At 44.2% G+C, this 18,263-nt stretch overlaps 1 protein-coding gene across 1 annotated transcript in view; it reads left to right on the forward strand.

Moving 5' to 3' along the window:
• Positions 1-7,026: 7,026 nt before the first annotated feature.
• ATP8A2 (ATPase phospholipid transporting 8A2) overlaps positions 7,027-18,263 on the forward strand; it is a 323,662-nt gene continuing 312,425 nt past the window's right edge. The window contains exon 1 of the mRNA XM_061457660.1: positions 7,027-7,206. Coding sequence (XP_061313644.1) covers positions 7,128-7,206 — 79 coding nt within the window. The 5' untranslated portion in view covers positions 7,027-7,127. The remainder of the gene's footprint in view (positions 7,207-18,263) is intronic.

Below are 18,263 nucleotides of genomic sequence, written 5' to 3' on the forward strand. Positions count from 1 at the left end.
CTTCAGCAAAAGGTTTCTAAAATTCACAGAATCATAGAATAATTAGGGTTGGAAAGGACCTTAAGATCATTAGTTCCAACCCCCCTGCCATAGGCAGGGACACCTCACACTAAACCATGCCACCCAAGGCCTCGTCCAACCTGGCCTTGAACACTGCCAGGGATGGAGCATTCACAACCTCCCTGGGCAACCTATTCCAGTGCCTCACCACCCTAACAGGAAAGAATTTCCTCCTTATATCCAATCTAAACTTCCCCTGTTGAAGTTTTAACCCGTTAACCCTTGTCCTATCACTACAGTCTCTAATGAAGAGTCCCTCCCCAGGATCCCTATAGGCCCCCTTCAGATACTGGAAGGCTGCTATGAGGTCTCCATGCAGCCTTCTCTTCCCCAGGCTGAACAGCCCCAACTTTCTCAGCCTGTCTTCATAGGGGAGGTGCTCCAGTCCCCTGATCATCCTCGTGGCCCTCCTCTGGACTTGTTCCAACAGTTCCGTGTCCTTTTTATGTTGAGGACACCAGAACTGCACACAATACTCAGTCCTTTATTTTTTTTTTTAAGACATCTCCAAGTCCTCAGGCTCTATTTTTAATTACTATTTTTTTCCTTGTACATGAATCTCAAACGATGACTGTGGCCTCCCTGCTGATTTCAGTCACTTAATTCACTTTATGCCTCTGCATTCATACTGTGCTTTGGGCCATTACATGGATCAAGCTTTCCAGCTCACTATAAGAAGCAAGCCGTGAGACTAACGCAATTTGAAACACCCAAACCCCCAGAAACACGGTGATGTGATTCCCTCTGACTTCTATGGCGGTAGAAGTGGGGGAGGCAGAACGAGCTGAATGCCACGGACTGCTCGGGGCAGCGTCCGGGACGGTGCCCAGCGCACGGGACCTGCTCAAGTCAGACACAGCCGCCCGCTGCCGGGATGAAGCGGTGCCGCCAGGCAGGAGAGGGCGCCAGGCAACAAGGAGCGAGAGCTGGCTCGGCCGTGCCTCCAGCCCGCAGCACGGACCTGTCCCAGAAGGTGACCCCGCAAAGCGGCTGCTTCCACCTCCGAGACACAGGTTCTGCTAATAGAGAGGGCAAGAAACAAATACGTGGGGAAAAAACGGCTTCTCCTTTTCGCGGTGCGCTGCCACTGGGAGGCGGGGATGGGGCAAAGGTGCTTGGGCACTTTGCACAGCACTGTGCAGGGAGTGCTGATGTGATGGACAGCACCGAAACAGAATGTTAATGCTGGAATAAACCTAAATTTAAAATAAAAATAAGCAAAGCCAACTGCAAAATTAAGTGACTGAAATTGTACTGGCACAGGACTTGGGGTGCTGGTGGATGAAAGATTGGACATGAGCAAGGCGCACTTGCAGCCCAGAAAGCCAATTGTGTCTTGGCCTGCATCCAGAGGAACATGGACAGCAGGTTGAGGGAGGTGATTCTGTCCCTCTACTCTGTTCTGGTGAGACCCCATCTGGAGTACTGCATCCAGCTCTGGAGTCCTTAGCACAGGAAAAAGATATGGATCTCTTGGAGAGGGTCCAGAGAAGGGTCACAAAAATTATCAGAGGGATGGAACACCTCTCCTATGAGGAAAGGTTGGGAGACCTGCCCTTGTTCAGCCTGGAGAAATGAAGGCTCTGGGAAGACTTTATTGTGGCCTTTCAGTATATAAAGGGGGCTTATAACAAAGATTGGGAGAGACTTTTTAGCAGGGCCTGTTGCAATAGGATGAGGGTGATGGTTTTAAACTAAAAGATGGGAGATTCAAGCTGGATGTGAGAAAGAAATTTTTTACAATGAAGGTGGTGAAACACTGGCACAGGTTGCCCAGAGAGGTGGTGGATGCACCATCCCTGGAGGCATTCAAGGTCAGGCTGATGTGGTTCTGAGCCACCTGATCTAGTGGAAAGTGTCCCTGCCCGTGGCAGGGGGGGTTGGACTAGATGACCTTTGAAGGTCCCTTCCAACCCAAACAGTTCCATGACTCTGTGATTCAGGCTGTTCCCCGGGCCCTTAGCGCGCAGCGCAGCGGGAACCGCTCGGCACCTGCCGGTGGCAAAGCCCTGCCGGACCAGCGGCAAATCCCGGCGCAGCTCGGGCCTTCCCTGCCGGCCTCGGAGGGAGCTGTCCCCGGCCGCCGGCGGGAGCTCTCCGAGGTGCTGGAGCGCAGCAAGGCGCTCCCCAGGGCACAGGCAGCGCGGCCCTGTCTCTGCGTGTCTGGGTTCCCAGAGACGTAGATTCAGACTCACAGACTGGCTCGGGTTAGAAAGGATCTTAGAGATCCCCGAGTTCCAACCCCCCTGCTATGGGCAGGGACACCTTCCACTAGACCAGTACCTACTCTTGATCATGCTAGGAAAATAATACATTATTTTTCTTTGTTTAGTTTCAGTGGTTTTGTTAGTGTTAACATAGAAAAGGCTCCATCTTTTTAATTTTTTTTCAGTATTTTTCAGGAAAATCACAAATCACCTCCTGCTACAAAATGAGCACCAATTTCATTTTCCAGCACACCAATGTGATTATTCTGCTCACTATAATTTTATTTACATGTGCCATTATTCAAAAGTCATCTGGAAAACCTTGATGTGCCTGGTGATGATTATTTTCCACTTCGGAAATAATTAGCACCAGGAAAATTTCCACCAGAAATAAGAGGAAAGAACTGTATAGCTTTGAATGAGCTTTGAATGGAACTTGAAAAATGAAGATGCCTACATCTCCAAAACTTTGACCTTTTTTCCCATCATTACACTGCAGGTAATGGTTTGCCCTTCCTCCACCCTGCCACTCCTCTCCCGTTCACCCAATGCATATGCAATTCATCACAGTTTTTCTCCACCTTCAGGTTAAATCTGTGGGCTATGGCTAACTGAAAGAGAGTGTATTGTTGAGTGAAGCCCCTTCTGCACAGAAAGTACAGGAGTGTATGGGGTACTTTAAGAGGTTACAGGTGGGCCATGCATCTATTAACAGTCACGTCACATATCAGTCTATAGAGATACAGCATCTTTGCAAAGAAGATCCATAAAGGATTTCATATAGTTTCTTGAGTGATGCTAAGCACACTTCTGGATCTGGAAGTAGCTGCTTCTACGAATCTGGAAACAGCAAGTCGAGTGACAGCTACCTCCCAGGTTATCTCAGCATATAATTTTCATCGTGCTGGCTTGATCTTATGCATGTAAACAAAGGAAAAGCACCACAGTTTAAGTTGGTTTAAGACTGAGACAGTCTGTTGTGGATTATTTTAAGACAAGTGGAGTTAGACAAGCAGAATTTGCATGGGATGGCTCTAGTCCTGTAGCCCAATAATACCATTGCTGGTAGGAGGCCACAGGTTCTGTACTGACTTTGCAAGGTCTCAGGACCTTTTTGTCTGAATTTTTCTTGACCTGTCCTTGGCTTTCTTTTTACTTTCTTTAGCTGTAATAGCAGTATCTCTAATGAGTAGGTGGTTACGTCTAACTCTTTTGCTTAACTTTGTATGGCACGACTGTAGCTTTCATATGGAGAGTGGCAAGAAATTATACTGTGTAGAATGAGATATTTATAACTAACGTGATGTAGTGTGGAGGAATACAGGCCTGGTATGACAGCAGAGTCCCCTGAAAGTGGGGACACTGGACACTCTAGAGGAGGCATAGGATTATAAAAAAAAGGCACAGCCTTGGCAGTGGACAACTCAGGGCTATAAAGAACCAGTAGTCTGCTATAGCAGGCCTGGGAACTGAGCAAAGCTGGTTTGGGAATAACACAAAGAACAAGTATGTAACATAAATAAATAGCATCATATATAATAAAATTGCATGTAAGATGGAGCCATAGACAAATGAAGAAAGAGCAAGGTGTAATTGTTGAAAACAGCAGAGAACTTACTGAGAAGACACTAGTGCCCAGCTGCAGCCCCAACACTCATTGCTTGAGGAAGGCCAGCATTTGCCAACCCTAGGTCCCGAGGGGTGCCAGAAGGGTGAGCACACCACCAAAAAGAGAGAAAAAGAACAGAGAGGAAGAGTCTGTCTACAGAATAATTAACGGCATTATTATTTCTGATATTCTTTTGTGGTAGCATTCTTTACTTTCTTTCTTTGTTTTCTTTATTTTTGTGTAATAATTACTTCTCACCTGATAGCCCTTCAATTGATTTGGCTATTAAGTTTTCCACTGTACTAATAATAAATTCTAAGATGTGTTTCTTTTTTTTTTTTTTAGAACCAAATTCTGTGCATATCATTAGTAATTGGAGCAAAGGATGCATCTCTTAGAAATTTGGGCTTATCAGTCTCCCCACAGTCCCAGACGGTATCTGGCAGTCAGAAATAGAATAAAGATATCCTGTCTCTCAGCCTGGCACGTTAACCACAGGACCATTCTTCCTGCCTTTGCTTTATTTATTACATTGAAGTAATTATTATGCACACTGAGCTCTTTGAAAGTACACTGCTATAAATACTAGAAAACTGAGCACATCATAATTTGAAAACTACTAACTCCTGTTTTTTGGTACATCATTCAAACCATGGAGCCATTATGACAGACCCCAGGGAATCATACTGCCATGACTCATGGTCTGATAATACACAATTTAGTGCACATCAGTGCTGTGACAAAGACAGGAGTTGCATAACAAAATGACAAAGGTGAGTCCTGCACAGCTGAACAAGTTGTTTCTTTTCTACAAAACGCAGGACTAATACGCTACCCATCAGCTGGTTACTAATGAATGTGAGCTTTCAGAAACACAACAACTCACGGTCACTTCCAGACTGCACACTTAGCTTTCCTGCAGGCCTGACTCCTAAGCCTGCTGAGCAGGACTCAGGTTCTTTTTCAGTTACTGAGAGCATCCTGCTCACTCAGTTTCCTCGGACAATTCTTTCTTCAATGCCACTAAGCATCACTGGTCGCTAATGCTTAGGGATCTGCCTTCCACAGGTCTATATCTCAGGCTTGTTGAGGTAAGTATGGGTTGGGTAATTAAATCTCTTTGAGGAGCTTAAGTAGTCAAGTTTACATGACTAAATAGCTCTGCATAGATGCAAGCCAGATGGTGTGTTGGCTGGGGCAGTCTTTGAGAACACTGAGACTGCAGAGGTGAAAGCCAATGCAGCACATGAGAAGGAACAAGTGCATTTAGCTGCTACTTGGGTTTTCAGGCTGATAGGGCTGGTGGCTTACAGTCAACAACACTTCTAGCTGTAAACACAGGTCACCTGAGGGTTAATTTCTAAAGAAAAAGTAAACATGAAACCATGAGCTGCCATTCATTTTTGGTCCTTTTTTTGGAGCACCTTCCTTGACTTTGATCTAACAGTTTGAATCCAAAGTGAACTTCACTTTCATTTGTCTACTAGCTAACAACACATTCTCTGTTCTCCAGGCAATTCCTACTGCTGCAAAAAACCTGACCACAACAGAAAATCATTTGTGCAGAGGCAAAAGGGTAAGCTGCTGGGGAAAATCATGCTCATGAAAATAACCACTTCCACGACATTGGGCTTAAAATGGGAAAGGCATACAGGAACACCAGAATTCAGGATTGCCCTTAGGGATTCATAAAAGGCCAGCCTTCTCCCTGAGTGGTAAAATCCACAAGAGTAAACCGCTAAGAAGTATGTCTGCAGCAGTCCTGTCCCAAAGCAAACATCTGCATGTGGACTATGATGCACTTGATGAAATCAGTGTAAAATGCTGCAGTTCTATATTACTCTGCATTTATGAAGTGCAAAGTGATTTGTTAACACAGTTTCTATTTGAGACTTCTTGTGAAATTGTAGCAGGAAAATATCAGTTTCCATATTATATGTGAGGACATCAAAGCGCAGCGAGATTCAGTGGTTTAGCACTATTTATGATCTTTGAAATAGCACCTGAATTCTCCATCGTGTATGCTAGCCAACTCCATATGGTAGAGTGGTTTAGATACAGATTTAGGGCCATTTTTCACAAACCTTGAATGTACTGGGGACCATTTCTTATGCAGTAGGTCTTCCCAAAACTCGATAAATCATCCTGTGGGAGCTTCTGTCTCATTTAAACCATCCTACCTCGAAGCTCAAAGAAAACCCTTTAAGATGTGGCAACCACTGCTAGCTATGCCTAATTGAGACCAACATCTGTAAGGATCGTGAGGCTTCTCTTTAGTTATTTCCACCACCCCCCCTCCAATTTCATTCCTTCTTTGCCGGTCCTTGGTAGGTAAGTTCTCACAGTTGCAACCATTTCGCACAGAAAGGCGATGCACTGTAAGAGTTAAGTGGCTTATTGATCGATTTCCTCCATTTATTTTTTTTTTATCCTTGATGTACTGGGTATTTTAAGTTGTGAAGGAACAGTATCTTTTGTGAAGAGGCTGGCAGCATGCCACATGATGAAAGGTGCTCTTGTAATTGGAAGAAACAGTTAGGGATCCTGATCTCGGCAGGGGCTTTATGTGCCTAAAATAGCAGTAAAAGACTAGTTTCAGACAGACACCTCAAAAAACCAAAACCCTAAAAACCAGGCTCTGACTTCATCGTACCTTAGGGAATGACTCATGCTGGGTACACCGAGTTGTGAGAGGCCGTGTTACCAGAGGAGTAGCGCTTAGCTGAGGTGCAGATGGCTGCAGAGACGTGAGAACCAGAGCGAGTCCGTTCATAATCTACAGAACGGGGTAACAACGCCGGGCAGGGCCAGGTCGTTCACTCTGTCCCCCGGGAAGCCCCTGTTTCCTCAGGGACTGTGAGGAGACGGCTCTGCACCGCTCCTCGTCCCTGGGGGCGTTAGCGGAGGAGCCCGATAGGCACCCGGGGCCGCACCCCGTGTCCCCCGGTGCGTGGGGCCGGCGGGGGGACTGCGGAGCGAGCCGCGGTGCCGCGCCCGACAGGCACGAAGAGGCAGCCGCCGCGCACGGAGGGGTTACTCCTGCGCGCAGGGCAGGGGGGCAGGAGGCCGCAGCACCTCGGCAGCAGCGCACCTGCGGCCCCGGCGCGGAGCCGATCCGGCGGGGGCTCAGCGCCCCGCCCGCCCCCGCAGCCAGGCCGCAGCGCGGCGCTGCGTGAGGGGGGGCCATGGCCAGCCCGCTGCCGCCGCCGCGCTAGCCCGCCGCGGGCTTCGCCTGCCGCCGCGGCCGCAGCATGCCGAACAGGGCCGGCCTGGACACGGCGCTGAGGATGTCCCTGCAGCGGAAATCCTCCAAGATCCACTCCGCGGCTGGTGAGGCACGGGCGAGGCGAGGCGAGGCGGGAAGGAGCGGCGGCGGTAGCAGACGCCGCGGCGGAGGAAGGAGCGTCGGGGGAAGGGATTCGGCGCCTCCACGGCCCGGCCGACCGGCCCCGCCGCCCGCTCCCCCTGCTCCTCCCCCGCCGCCCTCACAGAGCCGGGGTGTGCGGCGGCTGCCGCGGCGGGGAGTCCCTGGGGCCGACCTCGGGGCTCTGCGTGGGGAGGACGCCCCCGCGCTGGCTGGGCCGTGATGGGGTAGCACAGCTCGGCTCGCCTATGGGCACCGCGCACCCAGCACTGCACCCCGCGGGGCTGCCCACGGCCCGGCCACCCTTCAGCGCCGCTGCATCCCACTGGCACCCACCCCACAGGGCCTCCGGCCGGCCCAGCACTCACGTACACCCCACAGGGCACCCAGCCAGCAAGGCCCTGGCCAGCTGCTTGCTGCAGGGGTCAGGGCAGGTGGTAGGCAGCCTCCAGTGGATCCGTAGTCTGGGTATTCTCTTTCTTAGTTCTGTTAGTTTTTGGCAGGAAGATTCTTTGGTGAGCATCTGGTCAGAGGGCAGTTCTGCCCAGGGTACCTTGTGGCCCAGCGGGCTGGTCAGGGCCTCTGTCTTGTGGTCAGGAGTGAGAGCACCAGGCACTGCAGTGAGCTTGCAGAGAGCTTGCAAGTTCCAAGGTTTCTCAAGAGTTTCATTTAGGAAAATGTTTTCTAACTAGTTCATAAGAAAACAGACAAAAACGGAATACTTTGAAGGTGGAACTCTGGTCCCAGAGGACTTCCATTGACTTCTACAGGACCCCTTGCATTCAGAATTCACTTGTGGTCTCTGTTGTACCCTAGGGATAGATGAAGTGTCAGTGACATTGTCTGTGACTTACAGACAGGTCCAGTAAAAGGCTGAGACACCTCTTCCTGTGCAAAATATTTAGGTGCCAGTACAGTCTCTGTGGTGAGTAAGGATGCAGTATAATGCTCCTTCCTTGAATAACGAATGTACTTTTTGAAGCACATTTCCTGATCAGCTCTCCTTTGGGTTAAATCTCAGAGCACCTTGGACAGCATCTGCTGGATTGCTTTTGATGACACTGAACTGGAAGATGTCCTCCAGCCACTCGTGGCTGTTCAGCTCATGGAACCAGGCTAGAGCTGGCTTAAAGGAGAAGCCACCTTCCCTCTGGCTTCTTTGCACAGCCTGGTCACTCTAGTAGTATTTTTCTGGCTGGTCTCGCTGCTTGCTAGTAAGGACAGAACCTCAGGGACTTATGCATAGCTGCTGAAGTAAGCAGGGTGCTAAGGAAGGTGGTGTGTAGTGCCAGCTCACAGGAAGTGGTAAGGTTTCGGAGTAGGATTTAGCATATATCCAGCTTTACTTATCTTCAGCGTAAGCCATTCAGAGGAAACAATCACAGTTAAGCAGATTCCACTGTCCAGTGCTTGGGCTGTGTCCAGCTGTGACAGGGAGGCTCCTTTCCCAGAGCTGCAGTTCGACACATCTGCTTGAGTCCTAGCATCTGGAATGCAAGCCTAAGTGCCCTTAGCATAGCCAGCCCTTCAGATGCTGAATACTTGGCACTTTGAGAGTGTTTAGCTTGAACATGGGGTACACAAAGAGTTTAAGCTTCAGCATTTGTAAATCATACTTGTGGATCTAGGTGGTTAAGTTGCACCTCAGTCATACCAGGTCTTCCAGCTGGGATTTATCAATACACAGCTTTAGACTTCTACATGTTGCCTTCACTTCACGTGAGTGAAATCCAAACTAGATGATACTTTGAAGAAAGCTGAGGGGTGCTGCTTACCATTGAGATCACTGCTTCTCAGTTGTTGAACAGTGTATTTCCTCTTTAGAATATTTTTCTGAAGGGCAACAAGAATACTATCTAGTATAGGTATATATATGATCCTCATCTGTGCCCCGTCTCTGGCAGTGTTCAAGGCCAGGCTGGATGGGGCTTGGAGTGGAAAGTGTCTGTGCCCATGGCAGGGGTTTTAGAATTAAATGATCTTTAAGGCCCCATCCAACCCAGATATTTCTATTGATCTATCATAGAATTATCATTATCATAATGCCTATAAAAATACATAATAGAGGTTTGTGTAACTTATTACATAGACTTATTAAAAGATATGATTGTAGTTGGCTTAAGACACCAGAGCAAATCTCTCTGACACCCAGAGAGAAGGTCCTGCCTTGCCCCTTCCCATTTCCTTTGCTTGTGTCAACATTAGCCATCAGATGGTTATATGGTCACCTGGATCAGTGCTGATGTGGCTCAGTACCAGCCTGTATGATGTCAGATAGTGGCAGGGAACAAGAGTGTTTTGCTTTTCACAGCATGCTGTGGCTTGGTGTGCAGACCTGCTGCTGTCTGTGTGGACCGAACAGGTTCTTAGGAGGGACTTTGGGCTGTGTGAACCCAACTGTGAAAGAATACCTTTGGAGACTGAGCCACTGTGTGCTGAAAAGGAGTTCAGATGTTGTTGTGGGGTGGCATTGCAAAATCTGAAGACCTTTCTGAGCTGAATGGTGTGGAGGGAGGGCTGGTCACCCTTTTGTCATCCTTAGGGTCAGGTAACCCTGTGTTCATGCACTGCAGATTTCTTGGCACTTCTGTATCTGAATATTCTACCTTCTTTCCTTTTTAGAAGAGAAGATGGTTCCTCCTTCAATTTCATGTAGTTTGTTTGATAGTCCTGTTTACTTTTTTGGGAGTTTTGATAATCTTAAAGTATTGGCTTTTAGTTTGGGTTACAGAGGTTTGTTTTCATAGACTGTGTAAAGGATTTCAGTAGCTTATAGTTGTTCTTCTTTAGTCAAGAACACTGCCTCTGTGATGGTCTAATGATGTCTTTTCATGTCAGATCCAGTTGTGATTTTTCTACCCTCCTGCATTTTGTAATGTGGCTTCCACATGTACTAATACAGTATAAAATGTAATGGGTGTATTTGGTAGAGTTTTAAACCTGCTTAGCACTGGTACAAAGGACTTCACAGAAAAGCAGATGATGTGAAAAAGAGAATGTAGAGATGGCGAGTCACCTCCTGCTACTCAAATGATTGGTCCTCTTCTTTTTATGCATTTGCTTATTAATCGATTTTTTTTTTTTGCTTTGTACAGCTAAACCTTTTTATTGCTGTAATGTTGTATCAGATGAGCTAAATTGATTAGATTTAAATTATTCTCAAAGAAGTCTCCAGCTCTTTACTGTTAGAACCACAGACATCAAAGACTAACTTGTTCTTCTCCTTCCTCCCTCCTTAAAGTCACTAAAAATAAGCAACTATCAATAACAAATTGGATGATTATACAATAGCATTGTTATTTTTAGGGCAAAAGTTTTCAAGTCCCAACTTTAGAGTGGATTAAAGGTACAAATGATCCTGATGTCATTTAGTGTGGCCTTTTTCAGCTGCTCAGTTGTGCACATCAGCAGGAAAATATTTTTAGTGTATCAGTAGTGACAGAATCTTCTCCCAGGACATAAGGAGCTGAAATACAAACATCATTTCATGGTATGAAACTACTCCTTTCATGCCTTTTCCATCTACACATCCCCTGAAATATTTGCTTATGTTTTATGCTGTCTGTTTGGTCTTAAGAACAGCGACTGTCTTTTAGTCTTACTCCCTTCTGACTGTAAAGGGTCTGTGTTTTTCTTTTGTCAGAGGAGTGTTGATGTAAGACTCTCTTTGGGCTACATCCTATTTTTCTGCTGTGCTAGTACCTTACCACAATGACAACTGTTGGGAAGTGTCATACAGAGCAGTTGTAATTGTACATAGGTGCTTGTATTTTGCTCAAAGCAAAAGCTCTAGTCATTTACAGGTTAGACATAATTCCTATAGGTACATGTAAAACACATGGTAGCAATAGGTGAAATACTTAATCAGCTTTGCACTATTTACATATCACCCGCTGCTTCAAAAAAAAAGGTGTATTTTGATATTTTGGAGGTCAGGTTCAGGTGGTTTAAGAAGCACGGTGAAGGCTCAAGCCTTTACCATGGAGCTCACTCATGTCACCTGTACTCATGGGATAGCTACATCGTGTTCTGCAGGCAGATCAGCAGTTGTCCTAAATGCGTTTTTAAGCAAACAAACCCTATGAAATGGGCCAGTGCTGAGCTATCAGATGCCTAAAATATTAATATTTAGGTGTTTAACTAAGAGCAAAAGCCATGTTCTGCTGTGAGAAATGGCAGGTGTTGTGACAGTGAACACTAACAGAGGGGTATACTTCCTCAGCAAATGTATTTAATGCCATTAATATTACCAAAAGTTACAGAAACATCTAGCAAGACAGCTGCAACCATACGTTGGCATGTAGAAATCCTGCTCTATGATGAGAAATTTTTCCAGGTGAAGACTAAAGTACATGTGTGTTTATGCATACACTCAAATTGTGTGGTGGTAATTTTCTGTAAGTGTTGCAGAGCTTCTGTTTCTTTTCATCCGTGTGTAACTGGCACATCACATAGTATAATGTGCAGCTTATTCAATCACATCAAAAGCCCGACCCTATTTCCATAAACACCAGTGACAATTATGTCCTTTCAGCAAGACCTCATCACAATAACCGGTGTTTTATGTTACTGTGTTTCTATAGTAGCACAAACTGGAGTCTTCTCAAGCTATGTGAGATCTTGCTCAGCTGTAAAGGGAGGTGGTGACAGTGACATGGCTAAGTGGAGGCCAACCTGAAATTCTGCTGTCTTGGGTAACTCTGGTGTGAGAGTTAATTTGCTATTACGATAGGAGGGAATTTAAAATACATATGCTTATGACACTGAATTAGGAAAAGATGTTGTATGCAGTTACTGTGGAACAACTTCATAAATAAACAAGGTCCTAAGTAGTGTGTCAGAAGAAACACTTTTTTGCCTTACTGTGATGGGGGAGGTGAGATTGTGAATAAATCCATTAAAGATCGAACCACACAGATGATGGGGAACATAGTTATTTCGGAGTTTGCTGAAGAGGGAAAAAAATTAACCTTCAGTTTTTAAGATTAAATTAAATAAAATGTATTTAATAAATATACCTACTCCACTGTATAGCCAATATATGAATTCTCTTATGTTATGCTACAAGACTATATTCATAACTCCACTGAAAACAGACACATGGACTGTCTGTTTTTAGGAACTATTTTTATTCCTGCTCTGCTCTCTCTCCACAGGACCTTTGTTTCAGATTTTAGTTTCCAAGCAGTATCTGCTTTCAGTGTACTTCCCTGCGCTGGGTGAGTCAGTGTCCTTCTCATTTTCTAGGCAGACCTAAAACTACTGTCCTGCTAGTGTGATTTGGCAGTAATGTTGTTGTAATTCCAAGCAGGATTAAAACAGTAAAATGATTGCAAGGAAACCCACTTGTCTGTTCAGGGTCCTAGAACATCATACAATCCCAGACTGGTTTGGGTTGGAAGAGACCTTAAAGCTCATCCAGTTCCAACCCCCTACTGTGGGCAGGGATACCTTCCACTAGACCAGGTTGCACAAAGCCCTGTCCAGCCTGGCCTTGAGCACTGCCAGGAATGGGTCATCCACAACGTCTCTGGGCAACCTGTGCCAGTGCCTCACCACCCTCACAGTGAAGAATTTCTTCTTAATATCTAATCTAAATCTTTCCTTTTTCAGTTTAAAGCTATTCCCCCTTGTCCTGTCCGTACATGCCCTTGTAAAAAGTCCCTCTCCAGATTTCTTGTAGGCCCCTTTAGGTACTGGCAGGCTGTTATAAGGTCTCCCTGGAGCTTGCTTTTCTCCAGGTTGAATAACCCCAACCCTCTTAGCCTGTGTTTATAGGCAATATCTCCAAGACAATGAAACTGCACTTACTGGGTACAGAAAGCATAGTTGTTTAGTATTGCATTTTCATTGCCACAAGGTTAGAGTACAGTCTTGATCTCTGCCAACTCTGTAGGGAGTTTTTATGTGGAAATCTGTGGCTTCAGAAATCATGCTGATTTAAAGCATTCACTTTTCTTTCTGTTTTTCAATAATTAATTCTTCTTCCCTTCCCAAGAAGCTCCAATCTGACAGCTCCCATTGACTCTACATTGTGTTGTAGATGATCATCTGAAAATTCATGGCAGCGTCTCAAAATGATCACTCTCCAATTAGTTACTAATTCACAAGACATTTTTATTGTAGTGAAGACTTGCTGAGGACCCAGTAAACAATCATGTCATCCGTTTCAGCTCTTCTGGAAGGTTATCAAGTAATAGACTTGCTACACAGTGGTACTCTTAGCTGGTTCATTTCTATTTGACCATTCTTCTTTGAGCTATCAAATATACCCTCAAAATAATCTTTGAGAGGACTGATTAGCTACTTGTGAAGTAATATTCTAAGTGCCTGTGTTAACTTTATTACTATAATAGATTAGTTTTGTATTTCTTTTACTGTGCCATGTTGCATTGTGGCACATTTTAATTTGTTTGTAGTAGTACAAATACCGGAATATCTGTTACAAATAGTATCTGTAGAACCTGATTGCCAACAGGTTCTTTTAAGGAATAGTTAATCACAAAATCTTTCTTGTATATACAGCTGGTAGAGCAGAGCAATATATTAGACTTTGAAAAGGCAGTTAAGCATCTCTGCATCAACACTTTTCTGCTTTTTATAAACACAAATATTTTCCTTTCAGTCTCTTTTCTAGCTAAGCATTTTGGAACAGTTGCAGGTATGTAAGACATGACATCTTTAGATAACTGATTCTCAGCTGGTACACTCAAAGGATAACTTGTGAAACATAGCTGACATGGTGGAAGATTGAGAAAAAAAGAATAAACTCATGAAGTATCAGTATCGAAAACTTTTTATTCAAACAGTTATTCCAGTATTTGGAAAGCTTTCAGATTTTTGATTAGCATTATTCCCACCTTTTCATAATGAGTTCTGTCTACTAGATAAGTTCTGGGCAGTTTCTTTCCAGCCTAAGGAGTGGATAGCTGTCTGCCTGTTTGGAGACCAGGCCACTGGTTGAGACCCATGTCTTACCATGACAGTAATTCTTGATCCTGAACATTTTTAATGTGAATACTGGAAGATAGAATGGAGTGAGCATGCCTGAAAACAGAAGATGCCGAATTTTGCATTTCAAGCCAAGGCATGATGAGGCAAAGCTGACATACAGATTCTAATGAGTGACCCAATCTTACTACCTGTCTGCACTCCTCACAGAAGTGACATCATCCACATTGCTAGGATGTCACATACATGTATATGGCATTCAGAGGTTTTCCAGACATCTGGGGGTGTTTATTAACAATGTAGTTATCTTTGCAGTGAGCACTAAAATCAGTTTAACTTAGTGTTGTAAATCAGGATTAACACAACTGAAATTAGTGTTCCATAAGGGTGAGAAGGCAGCTTTACATCTCATTGAAAACTGACTGGAAGGTCTGATTTTGAATTCCTAATCTCTCAAATACAGATGACCAAACCCCTTTATTTGATGTAATTAAATAAATAGGTAGCCATAAAGAGTGAAAGCAAAATTGTTTATGTCCTTACAATAACACCACTCTGGTTCATTTGCTACTTTGAATAGAAGGAGGGCTCAGGTGTTATCTCCTGCTGACCCAGCAGTGTTCTGCCTATTCATGCGAAGCACAGTGAAGGCAATTTAACATCCTGTGCCTGTGAGATCTAGGAACATTCAACCAGATGCTTATAAAAAGGATATATGAAACAGATACCCCAGGCTTTTGTGTGCTTTTAAATACTCTAAGCAAATGTCACCTTACCTTAATAGATACGGTTTATTTGTAAATGGGAGACAAAAGATGCTGACAGAATACATACAAAGTCACTAGCAACCATCATAACTCTCAAACAGAGAGGTTACATCTGCATCAGTTACACAGATGGGAAACAGGACTTAATCTGGAAGCTTTAAACTGAAATCCAGTTGCCATTTACTCAACATTTCTGTATCACAGGGAAGGCTCAGCATAGTTCCTGAACTATGGTGAGTTCAGTTCAGTTTGTGAACTGAAATAAATTGACCTCAATCCTAGTGCCTTGTTTTGCAGAGGGACAGAAAGACATGAGAATTAAGGTATATAGGTGCTCCCCAGACCAGGGTGTTGTGGTTTAAGCCCAGCTGGTGACACAGAACCACGCGGCCTCTCGCTCACTTCCCTGCCCTCCTGCTCCTGGTGGGATAGGGAGGAGAATCAAAAGAATGTAAACCCCAAGGATTGAGATAAGAACAGTCCAGTAATTAAGGTATAATACAAAACCACTACTGCTAATAATAATGATAAGGGAAATAACAAGGGGAGAGAATATAAAACTAAAAAGGAAAAAAACCCCACCAATAAACACAAGTGATGCACAATACAATTGCTCACTACACACTGACCAATACCCAGTCTGACCTGAGCAGTGATCCGGGCCTTCAGGGTGAATCCCTCCAGTTTATATACTGTGCATGGCGTGCTGTGGTATGGAATACCCTTTTGGCTAGTTTCAGTCAGGTGCTGTGGTATGGAAATACCCCTTTGGCTAGTTTAAGTCAGGTGCTGTGGTATGGAATACCCCTTTGGCTAGTTTAGGTCAGGTGTCCTCTCTCTGCTTCCTCCTGTCTTTTTGTGCCCCTCTTCACTGGCAGACCATGAGAAACTGAAAAGTCCTTGATCAGAGTAAGCGCTACTGAGCAACAACTAAAACATTGGTGTGTTATCAGTACTGTTCTCAGACTAAAGCCCAAACACAGCACTGCACCAGCTGCTAGGAAGCAGAAAAATTGTTACAGCTGAAACCAGCACATAGGGCAGAGCACCAGCCGTGCTTTATGGATTAACAGTCATATCTTGTTCCCAGAGTTTCATTAATACAAGTCTGCATCTAGAAGCCATCCTTGAGCCATTTGTCTGCCTGGTCGTAGCTGGGGGGAAAGAGCTTTCCCAAGAGCTTACCAGATGTACAGGAGGAGAGAGTGCCACCCTTCTCCCTCTCCGTCCCCAGTCAAACTCATCCTAATCCTGTGCTGCCTGAAGAGTAGGGACTATTCACTCTTCATGGCTTAACTAAAATCCTGACCTTGATGAAGTTTTCCCACAATCTTCAGTAAGTAAAAAGGTTCTTATGCTCTGTTTTTGATGAAAGTAATTTCAGCTGCATATCTGAGATTTGCTTCTCCTATCTTTCAAAAAGAATTATAAATCCTCAGTAGGGTAACAGAAGGGGATGATCAGTCGAAAGAAGGAGAAAGGAGTGGCTTGCAAGATCTGAAAGATTTGAGGAGAAAGAGTTGATTTCTTACAGAAAAAGCAAAAAGATTTTGGAGGTTGGTGTCCCAAAGTAAGACACTTGGGGAAGGTGCAATTATTGGTAAATTTATTAACATGCAAATGTGCAAAGGAACTCACTGCTTTACAGTCATTTTAGGTATGTTCCACTTGAGAAATCAGACTTGGACATCATCTTGGTCTTGTCAAGCCCCTATAATAGGAAGAATTAAAAATACATTTTCTGGAAGGGTGAGGGCAATATAATTTTGTAACATACCCTATAGATCTGCATTACTGAAGGGGCCACTTTACTTGATGTTTTGATTGTGATGAAGCTTTTCAGGGCAGAACACGTCATCTCTGTTTGGCCAATACTTCTATATTTATCATGAGCTTCACAATATTTTGGTATTTTACTTATCAGGTACCAAACACAAGCCTATCAACAGTTATGTTTCTCTACATAGTCAAGAGGGAGAAAAATTATTTCAACTAAAGGATAGTACTTGCACAAGAAAAACTTTCACAGACATTTAGTCTGAAAGTAATAAGCGTATTTCTACATATCAGACAACTGTTCAGAATAGCTTTCCAACAGGAGTGGCAGGAAAGAAAGATCTAGCTTAGTCTCTACAGGACTGTAAAATCATAATAATCTGGAATAGGAAGATCTGAACATCTAAACAGGCTTTTGCTTCTAGGTCTGTGTTTTTAAGCACCAAGTAGAACCAGGAGTTTTATATGCAGAAAACAGACTGTATATACTGCTCTGGCTTTAAGAAACTTGGTATAGTGAAAGGTGTCCTAGGTTAGAACTAGATGATCTTTAAGGTCCTTCGAACCCAAACCTGTCTATGATTTTATGATTCAGGAACAGGTTGTAAAATAGCACCTACACTTAATATCTAATTTTGACTGAACAGTAATAACCATCACATGCAGTGTATTCCAGTACTGTCTGTGAAGTCTGCTGTCATTTGAGTTTCATTAATTTCTTATTCAGAAATGACCAATAATTGTTTTGAAATATAGCAAGAAGTGCATAAGGGCAGTAATACAAGAAGTGTAAAACCATGGAAGAGCACTGTGGCAGAGAGGGAGGGGGTGAATATCCCTGAATGTCCTGCCAACAGGAACAAAATAAATCAGTTTCTCTGGAAGCCGAAATAGGACAACATGAAGTCACTACAAACAGTACAACCGTGCATGTCTCTACAAACAATACATAAGTAGAGAACCTTTGCCTTTCTTTTTCTTTTTCTTTTTTTTTAGTATGATTGTGTGCACAAAGAGATATAAACTCTGAGAATGTCCTGCTGCCTGGAGTATATTTTCTGACATCCTGAATTCCAGTTTATTTTTTCCCCTCTGGCCTACGGACATCTTCTGAATACTCAGCAGGTAGGACGGCCTATGTCTCCCAGCCTTCCTAATGCAGTTTATCAAGAGCTGCCTACTGTGAATTGTAACATACACTATTAACCTAAAGCCCAATAACATAGATGATGCTTTCCCTAAATGAATGCCAGGGAGCCTTCTATCACAGGTGTGTGATGGCCGTCTACACAGCATCTTCCATACACAACATCTCCCTGTTACCATGCCCTCTCTTCTGACAGAGTATATCATAAATACTGGCAAAATCCCAGATTTTACAGTAGATTCAATAAGGTCTCTTTAGTTGCAGGATTACCGTTGAAAGCAGCTGATGATGAAGTCTGTTTTGTCTGATGGTAGATGTACCTGCCATTGAAGTCATTATCCGTTTCCATCACTGACTTCAATGCCATCTCCCTTATATGTGC

Source organism: Pezoporus flaviventris, unplaced genomic scaffold (genome assembly GCF_033815535.1).
Source record: "Pezoporus flaviventris isolate CSIRO_AGI_PZ_B2104156 unplaced genomic scaffold, CSIRO_AGI_Pfla_v1 ptg000025l, whole genome shotgun sequence".
NCBI classification, from domain to species: domain Eukaryota; kingdom Metazoa; phylum Chordata; class Aves; order Psittaciformes; family Psittacidae; genus Pezoporus; species Pezoporus flaviventris.